The following is a 23172-nucleotide window of genomic DNA, read 5'->3' on the forward strand; positions in this document are numbered from 1 at the left end:
TCCAGGAAAGTAGCATTTGTTGAAACAAACACCTTATTTTCCATCGGTTCATAAAAATAATCCCTTCATGTACCTTTGGGATAGCCTACAAAGAGGCATAACCTCGACCGTGGTTCCAACTTATTGGGATTAACCTCAAGCACATGTGCAGGGCAACCCCAAATGCGGAAGTGACGCAAACTAGCTTTACGCCCATTCCATAACTCCAGAGGTGTTCTCGCAATATTCTTGAAGGGAACACAGTTGAGTATGTATACCACAGTCTCCACTGCGAAACCCAAAACGAGTCCGGTAAGAAAGCGTAACTCATCATCGAGAGAACCATGTCTAACAAGGTCCTATTTCTTCTCTCCGCTACACCATTCTGCTGAGGTGTACCCGACGCTGAGAGTTGGGAAACAATTCCATGTTCTATCAAATAGTCTTGGAATGTCGAGTCCAAAAACTCTCCACCTCGATCTGATCGAAGTGTTTTAATCCTTCTATCTAATGCGTTTTTAACTTCAGCTCTGAACTTTTTGAACTTTTCAAAGGATTCAAACTTTCGTTGCATAAGAGAAACATACCCATACCTTGAGTAATCATCAGTGAAATTGATAAAATACTCATAGCCACCTCGGGCTCGCACATTCATAGGACCACAAAGATCAGAATGTACTAACTCAAGAGGCCTCTTGACTTTATTGTTAGATCGATATGGCAACCCTAGAGGAGGGGGGAAGAGATGAATAGGGTTTAATTAAACTTTTTTTTCTAAATTAACCCAATTCAACTAATTAATACACTTTTTATAAATAATAAGAAAAATTCAAATTATGCAACAAATAAGATGACAAAAAATGTGATAATTTAATTCTATCAAATTTTAGCAAATAAATAAGAACAAACTAAAACATACAATAAATTGCTTAAATTAATTGCAAAAATAAAAAGAAAAGAGTTAGAGAAGAAGACACCGTAATTTTTATAGTGGTTCGGTCAAACTAGACCTACTCCACTCCACAAGCGCCTCTTGGGAATTTGAATAAAATCTTTTTGACTCTTTCCACAGATTAGAGCCCAACCGTTACACCACCGCTTCTTTTATGGGTTCAAGAGCAAACCCGATCCTTTCCACAGTTTAGGATCAAACCGTTACAAATGTTGGAATTTTTGAAAAACACAATACAACTCTCACTAGAGTGGATTTTTAAGTTTAAGTACTCAACAAGTTTTTCCTCACAATACAATAACACTCTCTCAAGAATAAGATGAAAAGAAAAAATTGAGAACTTAGAGAGAGCAATAATGGAACTTTTGAGTTTTGGAGGATGATGAAATGTAAAATTTGTTTGTTTAAAATTTGGAGAGGAAGATGGTTTATATAGAGATGGAAAAATTTTTAGAAACCACAATTAATTTGGACCATTGGATTTTGGAAAAGAAAAATCAATGGTGGAGATTTTAAACTAAACTAGTCGTTAGATACAAACAAAATATAATATAAATTCCTTTTCTTTTTAAAATTAGTTCAAAAAAAAAAACATACCATGTGTCAAAAACTAGTCGTTAGACACAAACATTAAAATAATTATTAAATTTCATTTTTGTTTTAATTCATTTTCTTTTTAAATTCATTCTCTTTAGAGTCAATCCAAAAATAAAAAATCATACATGTGTAAAAAACTAGCCGTTAGACACAAACATAAAATAATATTAAATTTATTTTCCTTTTAAATTTCTTTTTAATTTCAATTTTTTTATTTTAAATCAATCCAAAAATCAAAGTCCATCATATGTTAATCTGATCCACCATTCAAACTAATATGCTACCACATGTCAACATGCAAATGGTCTGGTTATGCTATGTCATCTACCACGGTATTTTCTCTATAGACTTGTTTCGGTCATATCATCTTCGTTTTAGCTCCGATTTGAGTGATTCAAGAGGTGTTGGAATCGTTGTTCCGAGCTCTACGCTATGGACATATTAAAACACTAAGATTTTCAGTAAAAAAAATTGAGTTTGTTATTCATCAAACATTGATTAATTAAATTAATTAAAATTAATTAATTTGAGATTAAGGGCCAAAAGGCCAACATCTATAACCTTTTCCTGTAAAAGGTCATTTAGCCATCTTGCTCTCAAGGCAAGATTTACACACTGTTAAAAGAATTTTTCTAATTCACTTAAAAGTCTATTCTTCACCAATCTCTCAATCCTATTGAGATTGATGTGTCCTAAATGAAGATGCCAAAGATGGGCATTTTCTTTTGGAGAAATTTGTCGACGTTTTGATTGAGTTATGATAGTTCTGAACAATTCAGTATTATGGAGGGAATTAATGGCTAACAGCCTTAGCATGTATAAATTCGATTCCAGATTTGTTGTGAAATAAAAAACACCATATTTATGAATAAACGTTTTATCCACATTAAAAGAGATAGTATATTTACATTGCAATAAACACTTTATAGAAATGAGGTTCCTTTTTAGTTCAGAAACAATATATACATCATTTAAAATAAGAAACCTATTCTGTAAAGCTAACTGGAGTCCTCCCACTGCCACAGCTGAGACGACGTGCCGATGCCTACTCGCATCGTCATCTCACCAGCCTCCAGCTGTCGTCAAGATCTAATCCCCTAAAAAGAAGAAAAACATGGTTAGTTGCGCCCGAATCAATTATTCAGGCAGAATCATCATTCTCCGCTAAATACGTTTCAAGAACAAGTAAATCACATTTACCTTTATCAGCCTTAGCCTTAGCCTTGGCTGCTTTCTTCTCTTTCAAATACCGAGGAAAGTTCCTCTTCCAGTGTCCATCTTAGTTGCAATGGAAACACTTTCCCTTAGCAAGCTGTGGACGCCTCCTTGGGGCAACATGCGGTAGGTTAGCAAGTACCTTCCCTTTTCCCTTACCACCCTTCTTCTTCTTCCCCTTTACAGAGTTAGAAATAGGACTTCTTCACCTTTCCTATATTAGACTGTTCTTCAAATTTTTGCTCAACAAAAACTTGTTGGAGTTGGTGCCCTAAATCTCGTAGGGTCCTATAGTTTGTAATTGTATTGTACAAATATTTTATTTATTTAATAAAATATGAGATGTTTTATTTGACATTTAGTAGCATTAAACTCACAAAACAATAAATTAACATCCAAGATTATCGTCTGTATCTTAAGTATGTGTGTAAAGACATACAAGTGGATCATGTTTAAGTGATAACCTAAATGGTTTATAGTAGATGAATTAGGTTGGATAGCTTATCCTGGTGGCACTACAAGTACGACCCGCTTTATAGGTGTTACAATTTTTGTAAAGTACTACAAATGATTTGATCATGATCATTCATGTGGAGACAGTGGGGGTATTTATACAAAGGATTTTGTATAAGACTAGACCACGAAACGATTAGTCTCATTATTTAACACCATTCATAATAGAGACTTAAATTTCACCAAGATGACCATAGGTGACATGACCTGAATCCTGAGTGAGTTATAAACTCCTACCTATGAAGGAGATCCTTTGATTTGTATGGATGAGAGTGGCCACATTGTCGATTCAACGGGCCTACCATTTTTGGGATTCGTCTGATTGGGGAGCTAAGAACACAACTACACAAGATGGAATTCACTGCTTCCCCGAGGTAGGGGTAAATAGATAAATTGTTCTCTTAAGGGTTGATTCCGGAGCTTGAACAATGTAGTGCCACACCTTCTCCTGGCTCGAGAGGGGTTTTGTCATAGTTGAACTATGATTTATTATTTATTAGAGAGATCAATAGTACTTAAGGAGTTAGATGTAACTATAGGGGGAAAACGATAATTTTGCCCAGCTGTACTTACGAGCAATTTGTGAAAGGTCATTGCACTGTTGATTGGTTATATCCAATAAACACAAAAATATATCTATAGTGCGAAGAGTGTAGTTGTTGGTCTTTAGTGAAGCTCTCGACATTTAATGGATATTGAGTAAATTAATTAGAGAGTAATTAATTATTCAAGTACCATTGAAGCTTCAAGCTACAGGTTCATGAGGTCCCCTCTGTAGCTCAACGAGGATTTATGAGAATCAAATTTGGATTAATTTGAATAGTTCAAATTAATTGAGGGAACTAATTATATGTGCTATAATTAATTTAATTTAATTATCTATATGATATAATTACTATAATGTATTTGATACATTATAATATAAAGTTTATTTGAGAAATAAATATGTGAATATGATTCAAATATTAATTATGTGAATTGGATTCATATAAATACAAATGGGATTTATAATAAATATCATTGTTGAAAACTATAGGTTATATTGTATTGGATACAATATTAAACTATAGGTTATATGTTATATTTGATATAACATATAGTTTAATATATATTATATGATGAAGTGGTTACCATATAAATATATATTAATGTTTTTATTAAAATTAATTTTATTTTTGAAAAATAATTTTAGGGAGGCTTCCCCTATTTCTCTCTACAACATACAAAGTGGTTTTAGTGATGACCTAATTCTTCTCAATTGAGTTAGAAAGTGAAGAACACAGAAAAATTACTCTGAGAAAAGTTCTTAGAATCTCACATTCTCAATTTCTCCTCTCTCAATTCTTTCCCTCACCAAAAAGTTAGACCTCACACATTCCTGGATTTTCATTCAAGAGAATATAGAGAAAATCAAGTGGTGGTGTCCATTGTGGGGTTTCGAGTTCATGATTTTTTTTAGAGAGGATAAACGTGAAGAAATTGTCCTTTAAGGGTTAGTTTTCATCTCCTTGTTCTCTTTTATTTTTCCTTTAAGCATGTTGTAATTTATCTTAAATGCATAATATTTTGTTTCTTCTGTAAAATTTTGGGATTTGGGTCCAATCCCGTTTCCGCTCAAAGACCTTCAATAGTTCCTTCAGAACCCACATTTTATCATGAAGCTGTCCCTTTTGAACATTGGTGTTTTATGAAGGCTAAATTAAACGCTTTGGCGTCAAATAGCACATGGAGCGTAGTCCCCTTACTAGTTGAGAAGAACTCTGTTGGTTGTTGATGGATCTACAAAATTAAACACAAAGTCAATGGATCAATCGAACATTAAAAGGCAAGGCTTGTTGCCAAAGGATACGCCCAACAGGAAGGATTAGACTACTTTGAAACCTTCTCATCCGTAGCTAAAATGGTGACTTTTAAAACCCTTCTCACCATAGCAATCTAAAAATTGGCCTCTTATACAATTAGACGTCGACAATACTTTTCTTCTTAGGGACTTGTTTGAGGAAGTTTATATGGATTTACCATTGGGATATAAGCTTGATGTTTCAGTTCAAGGAACTTCATGAATCAATCTATGGACTCAAACAAGCATCGAGACAGTGGTTTACCAAGTTTTCAATATTTCTTATTTCTTTGGGTTTTCATCAGTCAAAAGCCGATTATTATCTTTTCATAAAAGGGAAAGATGAAACGTTCTTAGTATTTCTAGTCTACATAGATGACATTATCATCACTGAAGCAAGTAATTTCTATATTCAGCATCTCAAAACAGTTTTGAATGAACAATTTCGCCTCAAGGATTTGGGGTCTTTCCAGTTCTTCCTTGGATTGGAATTAACAAGGTCATCGTCTAGTCTTTTTCTATCCCAAAGACACTATGCTTTATAGTTGGTTGAGGATGTTGGACTACTAGGAGCTAAACCAAATGCTATTCCAATGGATCAATAACATCCTTTGCTAAAATTGTCTTTCTCAAACAATGATGTTCTTCGTGACGTTTCAAGTTATCGAAGATTGATTGGCAGGCTGTTATATCTGACCATTTCACAACCAGACATTACTTTTGGAGTACATAAGTTAAGTCAATTTATGTCCATATCAACTAAGTATCTACAAGCAGTTAATCATCTACTTCGTTACATAAAAGGGTCCTTTGGTAAAGGAATTTTTATTCCAAAAGTTCAGGATTATTCCATACAAGCATTTGCAAATGCAGACTGAGGCTCATGCCTTGATACTCGAAGATCAGTTACTACTTTTTGTGTTTTCTTTAGGGACTCATTGATTTCCTGGAAATCTGAGAAACAATAGACAGTTTCACGCTCGTCTGCAGAGGCCGAATATCATGCGATGGTTGTGGCTTCATGTGAGATTATTTGGCTTCAAAGTCTACTTGTTGAGTTACAACTTAATTCTCCAGCTCAAACTCTTCTTTTTTGTGACAATGGTGTTACAATGTACATCGTATCAAATCTAATGTTTCATGAAAAAACCAAACACATAGAGCTCGATTGCCATTTCATTTGAGATCTTGTTATTGATGGTTCAATCAAGCTACTGTTAGTTCGATCTTCTGATCAATTAACGGATGTTTTCACTAAGCCACTTTCTGCTGCATCTTTATTTCCACTTCTTAGCAAGATGGGTGTTTGAGACATTTATTCCCCATCTTGACGGGAATATTAAAGATATTAAAAGTGAATTAGTTATTTTGTTGTATTTTGTTATTTTTATTAAATGTTGTTCTTTAGTTACAACCTACTTTCTCTCTTCAATTGTATAAATACCATTAGTTCATTCATTAATAAGATAAGAGAATCATTTATATTGAATTTCATTGCTCAATATATTACTTTCTCGCTCGTCGCTACTAATGGGGTCTCAATTGATCTCCCTTCCTTTAGCTACTCAAATATTTCAGTTCGTTAAGTTTGGGTCATTAAACTTGTTAGGAATATGATAAAAGACCCATATCAATTAAATAAGGGGATAGGCCTAGGTTTATAAGGGAGGACAACTATCTCCAATGGTGTGAGATCTTTTGGATGGAACCAAAAGCAAAGCTACAAGGGTGTATGTTCAAATTGTATGATATTTGGAGGTTTGTTGTCTATAATAAAAACAATTACTTTTGATTTTGGTTAATTTGGGTTCATATTCTTTTTAATCTCTATACTTTCAAAATTTTCATTTTGATAATTATACTTTTAAAAGGTCAACGTTTTAGTCTATTCATTTTCAATTTTTAAGGAACCAAAATAATCATTTTTTAAAAATCAACTAAAATGAACCAAAATTGGAAGTATAAGATTAAAATGAATATTTTAAAAGAATTTAGTCAAAATGAATCAAATTTTAAAAGCGTTAAAACAAAATAAACCACTTAAAAATATGGAACCAAAATAAATCGAAATCAAAATACATGGACAAAAGAATTATTTAAATTATTATAAATATGTTAAATTAGGTGTAATGTAGATGTCAATTAGCCATGTATCACTTATTTATTAGTCTATGTGTTATCCATGTATCTCTAGATTAGATACTATTATGTCTATGTCATCCACCTCTTACCTACCAAATGACCTATAAATAAATAGTGGCATTTGATGGATTTTGGAAGACACATATTCAGTAAATTTCATGAAAATCAGAGAAAATAGAGAATTTAGAAAAATTTCTTATCTTATATTTTGTTAATTTATTCTATTTTGTTTTTATTATTATATTATATTTTATCGATATACGTGTTAAGCCTCAAGTTCACAACGTAAACCAATTTTTAAAAAACATTCACGTCAGACCAAATTTTCATAAGAGTCTTGTTCACAAAAGGGAAAAAAAGAAAAAAATCAGCGTCAAACTAGTGAAAATTGCAGGGAGCAAAAGGAAAAGAAGCGAAGCCGCCGGCGACCGGAGTTAAGGGGCGTTGCGAGNAATATAAGAGACAACTCCTCTGACCAGCAAAAGTTAAACTTAGCTGAAAATCAAGAGTTGAAGTTGAGATTGGCACACAACCGTAGTTGGATGTTCACATGATACCCGTGGGAACAAGCCAAAACGAAGGGTGTAACCATGATCAATAGACTCTAATAAAACAACGCAACCCGACCACCGCATTTAAGACGCATCAAGTTATTTTTGCAAGAAGAGGTAAACATTCTTTTCAAAACTAGAAGGGAATTTTTGAGTAGAGATTTGTTGTATAGAAGAATAAAGTAGGGCATATTTAGGAATTATCAAGGATAGAAAAAAATTGCGTTGTTAAGTAATGTTGCCTAGGTGGAGCATTTGGAGCAACCAATCGACGCAAAAATTTAGGATAAGAACTGAACAATATTTCCTTAGTAGAAGATATGCTTGAGGACAAGCATATTGTAACGTTGGAGTTATGTTATACGATGCACGCACGGTTTAAGCCAATTGATATACAACAATGCCCTGACTTGACTCAATTCATGTAATACTACTTCTAGATATGCGTTATTCATGGATGTTCCGGTAGTATTCTGTGCATTGTCACAAGTTTTCTTACGTTGAAACCAAGTATAATTTCATCGCAAGTTTCTCCGTATGATCCGAGGTCGAACACAGGGACTGTTTGAGGTTATTGCGTTATGTTTATGATACATGCGACCAGGTTTTTCAATCTTTAAAAGTATAGTTTGTGCAAGTATATAAAAATTGTGATAAAGTAAAGAAAAGCAGTAAAAATGCGATAATAAAATAAAGTGCAGTAACCTAAGCTAAGATGGTACAAGATACAGGCTTCATGATACAAGATACTGAGGTCAAGACTAGTTGTGAAGATTCTACAAAGATCATGTAATGCAGCGGCAAGTCTTATGTATGAAACTGAACAGAAAGATAACTAATATAACCATCGCAAGTTCTTAATTGCGTTGAAATGATAAGTACGGTTCTGTTTTTCCCTTAGTGTACACCTTTCAGTGATCGGCCGCGTTCCCATATGTTCTTGGTTGAAACAAAGACGAACGTAATGAACGCAAGGTTGCTTCCTTGTCTAGAAGTACTACTCGCTCTAGTTAACGCATTCTTCTGACATTCTCTCGATAGATCAGAACGACATCTTCACATCTGCTCTCACAGGTGAAGATGTCCTCTAGCATGCCTTAGCTAAACGCAATTTATCTCTTTAACACAGATTAAGTACTCGTTTAATTCATATTAACTACCAGGGAATTAAGAACACATCATGAAGAAAGCGATAAACGGAGGAACGGAAATAGACAGAAAAGTGGTGATGAAAGCGATCAAAACATTCAATATATCTATTTAGCGTCTGATACATGGTGTGTGAATGTAGAGATAAAGAAGATGAACTATAATGATGAAAATAGATAGAATAGATACAAATAGCACCAATGTCTCGGCACCAATTTGGATTGGATGGGTTGGACAGATGGATGAGCTTCCCTCTCAGGCTTGCTCAACTGGTAGCAAGGATCTGAGTAAAAGAGCTTCGCGGCGGGGATCTGGCAGATGAACACTAAGACTCACCTCTCGGTCTTGCCTCTTCTTCTTCCCGGATTTCTTCAATTTAACACTAAGCTCAGCCTTTTTCTCAATATAATAGCAGCAATTAGCCCCGTATCGAGTAACCTTTTTTCCTGTGAATTCTATGGGGTATTTATAGGTGAAGATCTTTGACTCCGACCTTGTGGTCCCCACTTGTTGTTATGGAAATTCCGAAGATGGAGGGATATTATTCCTTTTGTTATGCAATCAGACCATCGAATCTGCACAACCGTTAGTTGTACACGTGTCACAATCCTCCGCTTTTGTGTTGCTCAACTGCATCTTTCGATCGAGTGTTTGCATGCGGTGTTGTTTTTATTACCGCATGCGGTTGAAAGTCAGCTCTGGATCAACTGTCGCATTACGCCGTCATTGCGTTTTATCGTCATTTCAATGTTGATTGATGGGCGCAATGTGACAAAGATGCGTTGGTCAGTTCTTCTTGAGCTTTGATCGCAAGCAGTGACTTGGTTTCCTACAAAACATAGTAGAAATCTTCTTTTCTTCCATCTTAATGATGTTAGTGGGTGTAATTGCAATAATTCAGAATTATTGTATTTCTAAGCTAATTTTCATACAATTGGGGCATATTTAATCTCTTTTGGCCGCAATATCTAGATAAGGCAGTACAAAAAACTTGTATTTCTACAAGTTATCACACCCCCAAATTTAGATATATTCTTGTCCTTAAGTATATCTTCTAATAAGGCAATAAAGCTCAATTCCTATCCTATATTTCTGCGTCAATTGGTTGCTCCGAATGTTACACTTAGGCACATTACTTAACATCGCAATTTCTTCCTATCCTTGCTAATTCTTAACAAGCCCTACTTTATTCTTCTATATAACAAAATTCTGCTCAAAGGTACTTTTCTAGTTTTTTTTTTTTTTCAAAATGGAATGTTTATTTCTTCTTGTCAAAACACTTGATATATCTACATACAGTTCAAAACTTTTGCGTCATTTACTAGAGACAGTTGGTCATGGTTACATTCTTCGTTTTGGCCTGCCCCTACGGGTGTCATACGAACATCCAACTACGAGCAGGCTCCTTTCACAACTAGACTCTTATCAGGTTGGGAACATTTTATTTTTCCCTTGCGCTGACATTGGAGTTTAGCATAAAAAGTTTCTTTTTTTTAAAAAAAAAAAAAACAGAAAATGAATGCATTTTCTTAAATACTGCACATTTTTTATTTTATCTGCTCAGACCTTCCCCACCCTCAAATTTAAAGATGAGCAAGGTTCTCATTGCGTTGTTTGGATAGACTAGACAAACACTTAGAAGAAAATTTTCAAAAAGAAGGTTTGAGCAGAACTTTGAAAGATAAAAAGGTAAAGTACTGCTAAACTAAAAATTAACTAAGTGTTAGTCAGAATTTATAAAGTATGGGAAATGTTTCTAAGTATAAACATATATTACATCATAGCAACGCAATGAAGAACATAAAAGTAAAAGATTCAGAATATTGCAAATATTGACAAAGGATGATAAGGAGAAAGGCACAGGCAAAAAGTGGAGTGAATATGTACTCATTGTATTGAATATTAACAAAATATGCAAATAATTACAAATTAACGCAATACAAAATTGTGTGCCTGTACAAGAATCAAAGAATTTAATTAACTAATAAAAGAATAAATGAATTGAAAAGAATACATAATGGTTGCATAGATAAAAGAAAAAAATTATGGGAGGATTATTGCTGAGGGGCTGGCGGGTCTGATGGAGGATTTTGAGGTGGTGCTGGAGAAGCTTGTTCAAAATTTAAGTGTTTCCGGAGATGTGGAGATACCATTGGACCATGAAGATATACAGTGAGAAAGTTAAAGTATTCTTGATTACACTCCGCAATCAATCTCTGGTGCATATGGACCTTATAAATGTTGCTATGCATGTTGATCAGCGCCTCTCTTGATGTGGCAGCATTGCATTGAATATCATCAATCTGCTCCATTACCACTTCAAATCTTTAGTTGAAGAAGTGTTGTTGTTGTTGAGAGAAAAGGGATCTCATTTCTACTAACTCAGCATCCATGGAGGTGATGGAGGGTTGTGCCTACGATGTCTCGCCAGCATCGTTTTGGGGTTGGGCAAAGGTGCCTTCACCTAAAATGTGTGGGTCATCAACTTGCGGCAGTGGAATGGGGGGTTGCGGTGATGATGCTCTTGGTGAAGGTGGGGCTGCTGGGTAAACAGGCGAGGAGGTTGGGACAAGGAGGAGATTGGTAAAATGTTCGTGTAGTGGAGAAAAAGGTTGTGCAGGTGGGCTAGGAGCTGTCTCTTATACACATCTAGATGTGTATAAGAGACAGGGTCAATAGTGGACCCTTGCAGTACATTCTCCCTACGACGCCGCATCAGGGGGGCTTCTTCTGCTTCTTCTCCTTCATCGGCTGCAACCATTTGCGTTGTTTCGGGTTGCGCCGATTCCATCAACTGTGCCGTTTCCCCCTTATCCTCCCTTACGGCTGTCTCTTATACACATCTAGATGTGTATAAGAGACAGCATTAGGGGGGTTCCCTCTGCTTCTTCTCCTTCATCGGTCGCAACCATTTGCGTTGTTTCGGGTTGCGCCGATTCCATCAACTGTGCCGTTTCCCCTTATCCTCCCTTACGGAGGTCGACTCTCCATCCTTCTCGGGGCTTGTAGCCCTCTGTTTGGCCTGTCTCTTATACACATCTAGATGTGTATAAGAGACAGTCTTCTCCTTCATCGGCTGCAACCATTTGCGTTGTTTCGGGTTACGTTGATTCCATCAACTGTGCCGTTTCCCCCTATCCTCCTTTACGGAGGTTAATTATCCATTTATCTCCAGGCTTGCAGCTGTCTCTTATACACATCTAGATGTGTATAAGAGACAGCCTTCATCGGCTGCAACCATTTGCATTATTTCGGGTTGCGCCGATTCCATCAACTGTGCCGTTTCCCCCCTATCTTCCTTCACGGAGGTTGATTCCATTCTTCTGCGGGCTCGCAACCCTCTACTTTTCTTCTTCTGTCATTTTTAGGTGTCTCTCTTCACGCCAGCGCATTTTCTTTTCTTCCTTCTCCTTCTTCTTTTTTTCCTTCTTGGCCTCCACATCTTCATCATCATCCTTTTTCTCTTTGTTCTTTCTCTCCTTGCGATGATGGAAAGATTTAGCCTCTCCCGCCTTCCTTCCTTTTTTTTTTCTTCTTCTTCTTTTTCTTCTCAGCCACTTCTGGTTGTGCCTCCCCTACAACCTCCTCCATCACAACGTCAGAGGTCTCTAATGCAACTTCAGCCTCCTTGGCCTCCTCCACCGCAATCTCTTCCTCCGCAATTTCGGGAGGTCCGTCATAGGCTTCTGCGTTGACAGTCACCTCGGGAATCTCTGGGGCCAGAACGCCTCTTCCAGTTTCTTCTTCAATTACCACTGCATCCTTCTCCACCACTCCTCCTGTCACTGCCACTGTCTCCTTCTCCGTAGACAGTGGTTGATTTACAACCCCTGCCTCGGGTAGTCCACCTTCTAGCTCTAAGTTACTCAGAATGTTGCTAAACACCTCCGTATCATCGCGTCTCTTCCTTTCACTCTCAGTGGAGACGGCAGGTGTTGGAACAAGTATGTTTTCAGTGCTTCCTCCCCTTTTGAACAAAGGAGGTCTAATGGCCAAGGGGTTTCTCTAGGCTCTCCTGGAGAGTCTGGGGGTAGTGTGGGCTTGGGCGACGAGTCTACGACTGGCAGCCAGAAATTTCGCCTCTCGCATGGCGACTTGGTCAGAGGTAGGGGTGGATGGTAAAGCCGAGTGGTTGGAAGTTTGGTCAGCCATGGAAGCTAGCTCGAAAGAACTGGTAAAATGTAGGGATGCTGGGAAAGAAGAAAATCTGTATNGACCTCTCGCACCCGAAGCGAGAATCATACCACTAGACCAAACGCCCTATACGACTCAACCTCCTAATTTCGCTACTTAACATGTGATTTCACATTTGGTGTTCTTCTGTTTTCGAATCAATTCATGATACTTCCTTTTTTTTCTTATTGATTTTCTCTGAGATTTTCTTTTCAGAAGAATCCAATCTGAGTTTCGGTAGTTAGGTCAAGGTTTTTTTGGGCAGCGATGGCTCATACCAGCAATACTGTGAGTTTCGTTTTAAACCCTAACTTACTGATATTCTATCCCAACTAGATATCTCTGAGTGGTTCTGGTTTTGGTTTTGGTTTGAGAAAAATAATTAAGAATAATCAATAATCTTTACTTTTTCTTTTTGGGATTTTGATGAGTTTTGTATTGCAATTAATTTCGGTCGATTTCTTATATATAGGCAGCTGGAGTTGATAATACTTTTAGAAGGAAATTTGATCGGGAGGAGTATTTGGAACGAGCTCGTGAGCGTGAAAAACAGGTTAGGGCTTTTGGAATTTCTCGTTTTCATCGTCACCTTAATGCTTATTTCTACGAGTGTTCTACAAATGTTTCTAATTTTGCTGATTCTGGTGTCTTTAATCTGTATTTCAGGAGGTTGAGAGGGTTAAGTCGAAATGTAAGTGTTTCTTTTCGTGTCTTTTTTATTGTATTTTGCTTTTGTTCACTTGTAATTATTGAAACTAGATTATGTAAACTTGGTTAGATCGTTCAGAAGGATTTAATTTGCCATCTTTCTTCAGTGAAAGGTCCACCAGTGCAAAGAAAACCATTGAAACACAGAGATTATGAGGTAGACCTTGAGTCCAGATTGGGAAAAACCCAGGTTAGTCAGGCTATTTCTCTTTCTGTTCCTTAAAACATTATCTCGAGTCCATGTGTATATTGGTCACTTTGATGGAGAAACTGTATTGTACTTCTCTTTTGTATTTCTGTAGTGAAGTTAAGGCTGTCTTGAGTTGCTAATTGTTCGTATTTTCATTAACTTTCAAAATTTGTAGTATATTAACTTTGAGGTTATCAAATTTTGGCCTCTGGCCTCTGGATGGATGTTGCTGTAGATTCAAGTTCTATGTGGCATTATTATTTGACATATAAGACTTATTTCTTATTACCTGTACTGCATATAGTTAACTGGCCAGCATGTTAGATTTCCTCTGCAAGACATTTTTATGATGATGGGGAATGACTTTTGTAAATTCACTTTATAGTTTGTCTTTCCGCTGATAGTGATGGAAAAACATTTAAAAGGTTATATTCATCTGCCCTGTCTTGCACACGTTAATGTAATTTTCTCAATCTTAGATTCCAGTTGATGTGATCAATGTCTTATGATTCTGACCTGCTTCATTCTTGTATTGATCGTTAATTCATTCTTGTGCAGGTTGTCACTCCTGTTGCACCTCTAAGCCAGCAGGTATCACACCTGATCATCTTTTCTCTTAGAATTGCTGCAGTTAAATCTTGAATTACATTTGAGCAATTTCAATTTTTAACGACTGTATAACTTGTTGACTTGAAAAGAAAAACTGGAGGAAAAATGAAGGTGGCTTTTCATCTATGGTTTTGGTTAATGTGCTCTTCAATTGAGTGTCCATTGGTGCTGTGTGGTGAAATATAATATCTTATTGCTTATTTTCTTCTTTATATTAATGAATTCTTTTTCAGGCTGGATACTACTGTTCTGTTTGTGAATGTGTCGTCAAGGATTCTGCAAATTACTTGGATCACATAAATGGAAAGAAACGTATGGTATCCCTTTTGCCACAACATTAGCCAATTAAGTGTGAAATATTCAGGTTTTTTATTTTCTTCACCTTTTTTTTCTATTGGTCCTATGCTGTAGATCAGAGAGCCTTGGGTATGTCCATGCGGGTTGAACGAGCATCTCTTGAACAGGTACCACCCTAAATACTCAGAAAGATGAAATTATTTGTCCTCTCTGTTATTGTATATATTTGTGAAATCTCAGTGTTCAAGGGGCTGAAAGTAGCTTTATGTGAAATAGGTGCAGGAGCGGTTTGAAGTTCTTAAAAAGAGAAAAACGCCAGGAAGCTTCACAGAGCAAGGTAAAGCTTAAGAATTCAGAGTTAGTTTTGATGGGGGAAAGAATAGGATTTTCCTCTCCATGCTAATTTCATTGATGGATGACACTATTATTACCATGCCATGCTTTTGACTGCACAAATATATTATTAGCATTAGCATCCAATATTATCACTATTCTTTGTCTCATTTTTTAAAATTATGTTTTATGTACTGATGTTATCTCCTGTTTTTCCTATAGATCTTGAAGAGCGTATACTAAAGCAACAACAAGAAGAAGAACAACGAAAGCGCGAGCGTCGAGAAAGGAAGAAAGAAAAGAAGGTTAGTACTATAATGTCATGATTTTGGTATCATGTTGGCAAATCAATTTCTATCATGGAAAGAGAGGATCACATTTTACACTTTTGTTATCCTTTCGGAGTGTAGAAAGAGAAGGCTGCAGAAGAGGAACCTGAAGTAGATCCTGATGTTGCAGCAATGATGGGATTTGGAGGCTTCCGTTCATCCAAGAAGTGAAAATTATAGGTTCATCTTCTTGAACTTGAGGCCTGAGCTTCTCCCTTGTGATCCTTATGGAGTTCTTAAAATTTGAATTGATGTGCAAGGGAAGTTCTAAACTTGTGCTTCGCGGCCTCTTGGACTATAAGTTGTATGTTTTGAAGATTTTAGATATGAAGAATGAAGAATTAGAAGAGCTTAATATGGCCTTTTTATGTAACATTAAATTCATATGTTACATACAATGTTTCTTCATGTCTGGGGATGAAATTAGTTGCTGGGGTAGATTTGAGATGAACTTGATCCCAAAAATGAAAGAAAGTATATACATATTCTTGTGTTTTTTGTTTTAGGTTCTTCAAATTGGCTGTGCACAACCTTTGTGAGGTTGGGTGGGTGCAAAGGTGAGTGATGTTCAAGAAAATTTTCTATACATGTGTTTTTTGTACAAAGAATGTGGGGGTTTGGAGGTGGTCAAGTGGGCTTTGAATCCCATTTCAACCAAATCTCAATATTGAAAATTGAAATCTCATAATCTGATCAGTATATTCGTAATATTGAAATTTCAATATTTGCTGGTCTATCTATTATAGGTTAGAGTAAGGATCACAAAAGATAATTTTTATTGGCTTTCAAGTATAGTTTTATTCTTTGAGTTAATAGTTACAGATCTAGTAAGAAGATAAATTGACGTCCATTGGAAAACTTAAGTTTACGGTTTTGGAAAAAAAAAAAAAAAAAAAAGGACGATCCGAGGAAAAAAAAAATGTAGGAGGGGCCTTAGGGCTACGGATCTAATGAGAAAAAAAACATATAGACGTCCATGGATGCCTTAATTGATAGGATTTTTATAGGATGACCTGAATGGTGGAGAAACAATGAAATTCGCTTCACTTTTTTAAAATGAGGTTTTTTTTTTATCCTTTGTTGATAACAAATTCTAGTAAAATTATTAGTATGAAACCCTCGTGCACGTAGATTGACTCTCTCACTCTTACTCTCTTCCCTTTCTTCACAATCTCGTTATCCTCTCTCCTTTCTCGCTTGATCTTATTCTTAGATCTCGCTTTTTGGCGTTCAGTCTCGTTCTATAATACAAACTAAAATAAGGGAGAGAAAAATACTCGTTGGATCTAGAGGAAGCTGGTCGTGCATGTTGGATTTGGTTGCTCTTCGTTGGAGAAGAAAATGTGAGGAAGAGATAAAGAAAGTGGGGGTAGTTTTGAAATTTGCAAGGTTAAAAAACTTAACTTTTAAAAAGTGTGGCAAAAATCATTTTAGATTTGAGAAATGAGTCTTTTAATCAATATCTCTACATCGATATTGAACTTGATACTTCAAACATAGAGTTAGACTTGATAATTCAACTCTACCTAACTCAACTCAGAGGGTAAAATCAAAATGAAACAAACTCGAAGTTGAACATCAAATAAGAATGGTCTAAAGAAAAAAAAATAAAATATTGAGAGGGTATTTCGGGCACTGAGTTGAATTATGAAATCTAGAATTAATAGGCTGGTGTTAGGAAATTTTTGTTTGGGTTGCCGAGTTGTAAGATGAAGTTCTTCAATCAATGTACAAAGTAGATAAATGAAAAGTAAAAGTAAAGTTACTCAATAAATGTATCACTTTTAATAATGATTAAGTTTAAATGCTTCTTTGATCACTATGTTTTTAACTTTAGCTCACTTTGGTCTCTACTTTCAAAATGTTCATTTTGGTTCTTGTTCTTTCAAAAGTGACCATTTTTGCCACTTCCTTCTCATTTTTTCTTTATTTTTAGGATATCAAAATGATCACCTTTTGAAAGTATCAAAATGAACATTCTGAAAGTATATGGACTAAAATAAACTAAAATTAAAATTATAAAGACCAAAATAATTTTTTAAAAAAATACATGAACTAAAATGAACCAAAATCAAAAGTCAAAAGTGTAGTATTGAAATAAGTATCAGAACTAAATAAGATCGTTGGACTTCCCAAATCCAATTGGATCCGGTGGATGGATGACCCAAAAGTTGGGCAAAAGATGTGAAATGCCCTAGTTTTTTAAAAAAATGTCGAACGACCCTTTGTTGACGTCAAATTGGGGTAAAATTACCAAAATATACTCACACGCACACGAAAAAGCAATCTCGCTCTTGCACGCAGAAAAGACCCATTTTTCTTTCCCTTCTCGCTAGTCTCGCTCTTCCATTTTTCACTGGTTTCGCTCTTCCTTTCCTCACACAGTTTTGCCAGGCACTCGACATCAACAATCACTCTCCTCAGAGCTGCTCGTGTGAACTCACTGTACCGAAGAAGAAAAAAATGCAACAGAGAATAAGTTGGAGAAGAAGATGCAACGGAAGAAGTCGGGAGAAAGGACGAGGAAAAAGAAAAAGGAAAAAAGGAAAAAAGAAACATGGAGAAAACAAGAAAACAAGAGACAATATTGTAATTTCACATCATTATAATATCATCAAAGAGTCATTTGATATTTTCTTTCAAAATTTAGATCATTTGACATTTTGGAGCTTTGACAATTATCTCAATTCCACTCCCCGCCAATTTTCATACTTTGTAATTCTCTTCTTCTTCTTCTCTCCAAATCCCGTTAGCAATCTCTATAACATGAACAAGAACTGTCTGGAGATCGAGCGGAGAATCCTCCGCCTCCTTCACGGCGAAAAATCCCGAACCCATCTCACTGAAATCCACGCCCACTTCCTCCGCCATGGCCTCCACCAATCCAACCAAATCCTCGCCCATTTCATCTCCATTTGCGCCGCTTTCAATCACATTTCCTATGCCAGTCGCCTCTTTTCACAATCCCATAACCCCAACATCTTCCTCTTCAATTCCATCATCAAAGCCCACTCCCTCTGCCCCCCCTTCCAACAATCCCTTCTCCTGTTTTCCTCTATGAAGAATCACAGGATTGTTCCTGACGAGTACACTTTTGCGCCGCTGCTTAAATCCTGTGCGAATCTTCGTGAGTATAGTCTTGGTCAGTGTGTGATTGCTGAAGTTTTGCGTCGTGGGTTTTACTGTTTTGGGTCTATTCGTATTGGGGTTGTTGAGTTGTATGTTTGTTGTGAAAGGATGGAGGATGCGCGGAAGGTGTTTGATGAAATGCCTCATAGGGATGTGGTTGTTTGGAACTTGATGATTCGTGGGTTTTGCAAGATGGGTAATGTTGATTTTGGCTTGTATCTCTTTAGGCAAATGAATGAACGTAGCCTAATTTCTTGGAACACTATGTTATCCTGTTTAGCTCAAAGTAGATGCGATGCTGAAGCTTTGGAACTCTTTCAACAGATGGAAGAATGTGGTTTTAAACCTGATGAGGTTACTGTGGTCACAATGTTGCCTGTATGTTCTCGTTTGGGAGCTCTTGATGTTGGACAAAGAATCCATAATTATGCAAGTTCTAAGGGAGATATGGTAGATAATACAACCATTGGGAATTCGCTTGTCGATTTTTACTGTAAATGTGGGAATGTAGAAAGGGCTTACAACATTTTTCAGAAAATGACTTGCAAAAGTGTTGTCTCTTGGAATACAATGATTTTGGGTTTTGCTTTAAATGGGAATGGGGAATTTGCTATTGACCTTTTTATGAAGATGGGAAAAGAGGATGTGAAGCCTAATGATGCAACATTTGTAGCTGTCTTGACCGCTTGTGTTCACTCGGGATTGTTAGAAAAGGGTCGAGAGCTATTTTCTTCAATGGCTGATAAGTATGAAATCCAGCCAAAACTCGAACATTTTGGTTGTATGGTTGATCTTTTGGGACGTGGTGGATGTTTGGAGGAGGCTCATAACTTGATTAAAAGCATGCCAATGCAACCAAATGCCACTTTATGGGGTGCTTTGCTTGGCGCTTGCCGAACTCATGGTAACTTGAAACTTGCAGAAATGGCAGTGAAAGAGCTTTCCAGTCTTGAACCATGGAACTCTGGTAATTATGTATTGTTGTCAAATATGTTGGCAGAAGAAGGAAGATGGGAAGATGTTGAGAATGTCAGACGTTGGATGAAAGGAAAGAGCGTCAAGAAAGCACCTGGACAGAGTGCAAGTGGGTAACTATTAATCTTGATACTTATACCTCTTCAATGGGTTGTAACATACAGGCCTTGAGTTCGGTTCAAGCCATAATGTTGAAAATATCTGTTGAATTAGATTGGAGTTCAGCATTTTCAGCCATCTCGACCTGCACTGCTCCAACGTGCTTAGTAATGCATAAACTCTAAAGCGAAAGTAGTCATTGACTATGGATTCCTCTCAATTCGTATGCCGAACTTGTCTCAATCAAATGGAAGAGAAGAGAAACCTCTATGGAAATTGGAATCCCTTCTCTAGTCCATGTTTAAGTTAGACATGGTAAAGCTTCTAGTGCTGTTTCATGCTAAGTACAAAGCTTTTACCTTCGAGATCCACTGGATTGTTTCTCTATAGAAGATTGATCTCAGAGGCTCAAGAGTCAAGAAGGGTAAGTAAGAAAGAAGAAGAGCAAGAAGTAAATGGGAACACGTTCTTACATGTAAAAAAGAAGTTTCCTCGTTGAAACTTCAAACTTTGACCCAGAATGTAATGGATTGGTACTTTGTAGAGTTCAATAAGTAGACTTTTAATTTTCAGTTTTCTCCCGTTAGGTAATTTTGACCCAAACCATATCAATTAAATTACCTTTTAATTATTGTTATTTTTTTCTTTTTGGTTTTGGGTCCTGAGTCCTGATGATGCTGAATGAAGCTGACAAAAAAAAAAAAGAAAATGGAGTTGCAGGGTATCGACATCCATACATCTCACATGCTAAGTAGCGTTTTACCATTTATGGTGATTTAGATCCCCATCACTTTTTATCCAACTTTATGACTAACAACATCAATTTCATATTTTTTTTTCTTTTGAGTGATGGTGATGGGTACGAAAATATGACAATAAAAAACATTTGGAGATGTGGGGTATCGATCCCTATACCTCTCACATGCTAAGTGAGCACTCTACCATCTGAGCTACATTCCCATTGTGTTGAGTAGGATCAACATTTTTATTATCTAATTTTAACACACATAATATAATTTACCCTGCAGCTTTTCTTTTGAGTTGGTCAATGATGGTGATGGGACAAAGATAAAGGTGTTCACGGTTTGGTTCGGTTCGGTTCGGTAACCACAGATTTTAAAGTGTATTTTCTGAAATCGAACCAATCGCATGTTTCGTTCTGCAGTTTTTGTATGTTTTTTCATATTTTCTAAATTATAAGTGGTTCGATTATGTTTGATTTCAAGTTTTTTTTTATTTTTTTATACTTTTTCATATTTTCTATATTATATATATATTGTTGGGTGAAAATTTAACTTTCAAAACAAAGAGAGAACCAACCTTTTTCGTTGGAGAATCCTACATTGGAAAATTTGGTGTTAAAAGTCTCATTTTATGTACTCCAATCTTGAGTTTTGGGCTTGGGTCCCAAGGGGTATCCATGTTTTAGAGGGAGTGAGGAGATAGACCAATATGGGTTCGGTGGACATCCGACATGCGCGCCGTCGTCCGGTCGGGCGTGGCGAGGCACGTGTGTGTGTGATGATTATTTTTAATAAAAATATTACTTTATTTATTATTATTTTTTTTATATTTTTTAATCGAAAAAGAGGAGGAAATGGTTCGTTCTGTTCCGTCGCATTCGTCCGCCTGTTNCTGGTAAAATGTAGGGATGCTGGGAAAGAAGAAAATCTGTATGCTATGGCGCTAGGGTTTCTGATTGCAAAGATGAGGTAACATTTCCAAAATGAGGTAAGGATTCTATTTATAGGTTTGGTCGTAGTGGGCCCAACGCGATTTTTGCAGCGACAGGCCTCAAGACACTCAAAAGGTGCGTCGCTCGACTTTCTTCATTTATGGGATTTCAAAAAAAAAATGTCCTTTCGTCCGCCGAATCATCATTATTTTGAAATACTAAACGAGTGGACTTCCCCACATTACAAAAAGAATTTTCTTTAATATTTTATTCGAATGGACGCAAGATAAAGATTAACGCAATGTGCTCACCAACGCAAATGCATCTTCGCAGAGGACAGGCAACAACGTATACATCCCCGCAACACACCCCTTAACCAAACACATTTCTGGAGGATACCTCAACATAGTGCATTTAGCTAAGGCGGGCAAAGGTCATATGCGAGCGCAACACACCCCTCAGCTCAATACAGTTGAGTTGGGTGAACGCAAACGTATCTTATTGGTTCAAAATGTGTCCATTGTTGTCTTGCATACTTGTTGTTGATTATATGATTTTATATTTTTTTTTTCATCAACGCAAGTACTATGGCTTGCAGCAATCAATTTTTCTTTATTACTCAATCATTCACCATTTAAAGCTCAACACATTAATTATGGAAAAGCTTAAAGAATTAAAGACTATACGGAAATAAATGCCAAGGAAATAAATGAAGAATTAAAGTCATAAAACCAATAACGAATTAAATAAGCAAGTGAAGACAAAATTCAAGAATTTAAAGAGATAGAAATTTAAGAAAGCATTAAACATAGTGGTGAGATATGGACCGACATATGCGTTTCTTGAATGAGCGCAATCCACATCTCCGTAGGCGTTCCTACTTGCCTGCCCAATATCCTAGGGACATTGCTCCTTTCCTGTAGATCCCGGGGCTTCTAAATTGCTGGGCAACGTTCCTGGTGCTCTGCTTCTCAGCTCGGAAGCTAGCTGACCCACCTAGTCTCCAAATTTCTAATTGAAGACGCCCCCGCTTGCATCACTGTGTCATTTTTATCCATATATTGCTTCAGCAGTGTCTCCAAAGAGCTTTCAGAAGTGTTAGAAGATGAGGGTTGCTGGTGATGCGACTATCTCGGCTGCCCTTGATTTGAATTTTGGTGAAAAGGGGGATTCCCTCGACTGCCACTTTGATGGTTGATTGGCCCCCCTTGGTTGGGATTTCCTCCTCAACCGAAGTTAGGATGGCTTCTCCAGCCAAGATTATAGGTGTTGTTGAAGGGATTGTTCTAGATGGTTGTTGGATGTTCGATGGGCACATTTCAACTGCATGAGCCCCTCAACAATTGACGCAACTTATTGCGGCCACTTGAGCCGACGCAAGAGATTATGCTGATTGTTGAGGGATGACTCCTTTATTAATTGCCATTGATTAGAGGATAGAAGTCATCGCGACCATTTGTGCGGCCAACATGGTCATTGTCTCTGCAGGGACAATGGCAGTTTCATTCTTTCGTCTATCGGTGCTTCAGCCTCCATATCCATCATCGATCCAATAGTCCAAGATGACCTTAGCCTCTGTGTATGTTTTATACATAAGACCTCCTACCGCGGAGGAATCAGCAATAGTCTGCGTTGATCTGTTCAGACCGTTATAAAAAGTTTCCATCAGGACACAATCGGGGATCCCGATATGCGGGCAATTTTTCACCAGTCTTCT

The 23172-nt window shown here is 36.7% G+C and overlaps 2 protein-coding genes across 4 annotated transcripts; both read left to right on the forward strand.

The window, feature by feature from the left end:
- Positions 1-13152: 13152 nt before the first annotated feature.
- On the forward strand, positions 13153-16082 carry LOC120079383 (zinc finger matrin-type protein 2). 3 transcript variants are annotated; one of them, XM_039033546.1, is made up of 11 exons: positions 13153-13235; positions 13328-13399; positions 13584-13664; positions 13778-13802; positions 13927-14009; positions 14568-14600; positions 14852-14930; positions 15030-15082; positions 15192-15252; positions 15471-15553; positions 15659-15748. In XM_039033546.1, exons 2-11 carry the CDS (start codon positions 13379-13381, stop codon positions 15746-15748), a joined length of 609 nt encoding a protein of 202 aa, XP_038889474.1. In that variant the 5' UTR covers positions 13153-13235; positions 13328-13378. The 3 variants fall into 3 exon arrangements, with proteins under 3 accessions (XP_038889474.1, XP_038889476.1, XP_038889475.1); XM_039033547.1 differs by having other exon boundaries at positions 13168-13235; positions 13331-13399; XM_039033548.1 differs by having other exon boundaries at positions 13165-13399; positions 15659-16082.
- A 2160-nt stretch (positions 16083-18242) lies between these two features.
- Positions 18243-20352, forward strand: LOC120080046 (pentatricopeptide repeat-containing protein At1g09190). The gene has a single exon (XM_039034588.1). It carries the CDS (start codon positions 18344-18346, stop codon positions 19796-19798), a length of 1455 nt encoding a protein of 484 aa, XP_038890516.1. The 5' UTR covers positions 18243-18343; the 3' UTR covers positions 19799-20352.
- The last annotated feature ends 2820 nt before the right edge of the window (positions 20353-23172 follow it).

Source organism: Benincasa hispida, chromosome 6 (genome assembly GCF_009727055.1).
Source record: "Benincasa hispida cultivar B227 chromosome 6, ASM972705v1, whole genome shotgun sequence".
In the NCBI taxonomy this organism is placed as follows: domain Eukaryota; kingdom Viridiplantae; phylum Streptophyta; class Magnoliopsida; order Cucurbitales; family Cucurbitaceae; genus Benincasa; species Benincasa hispida.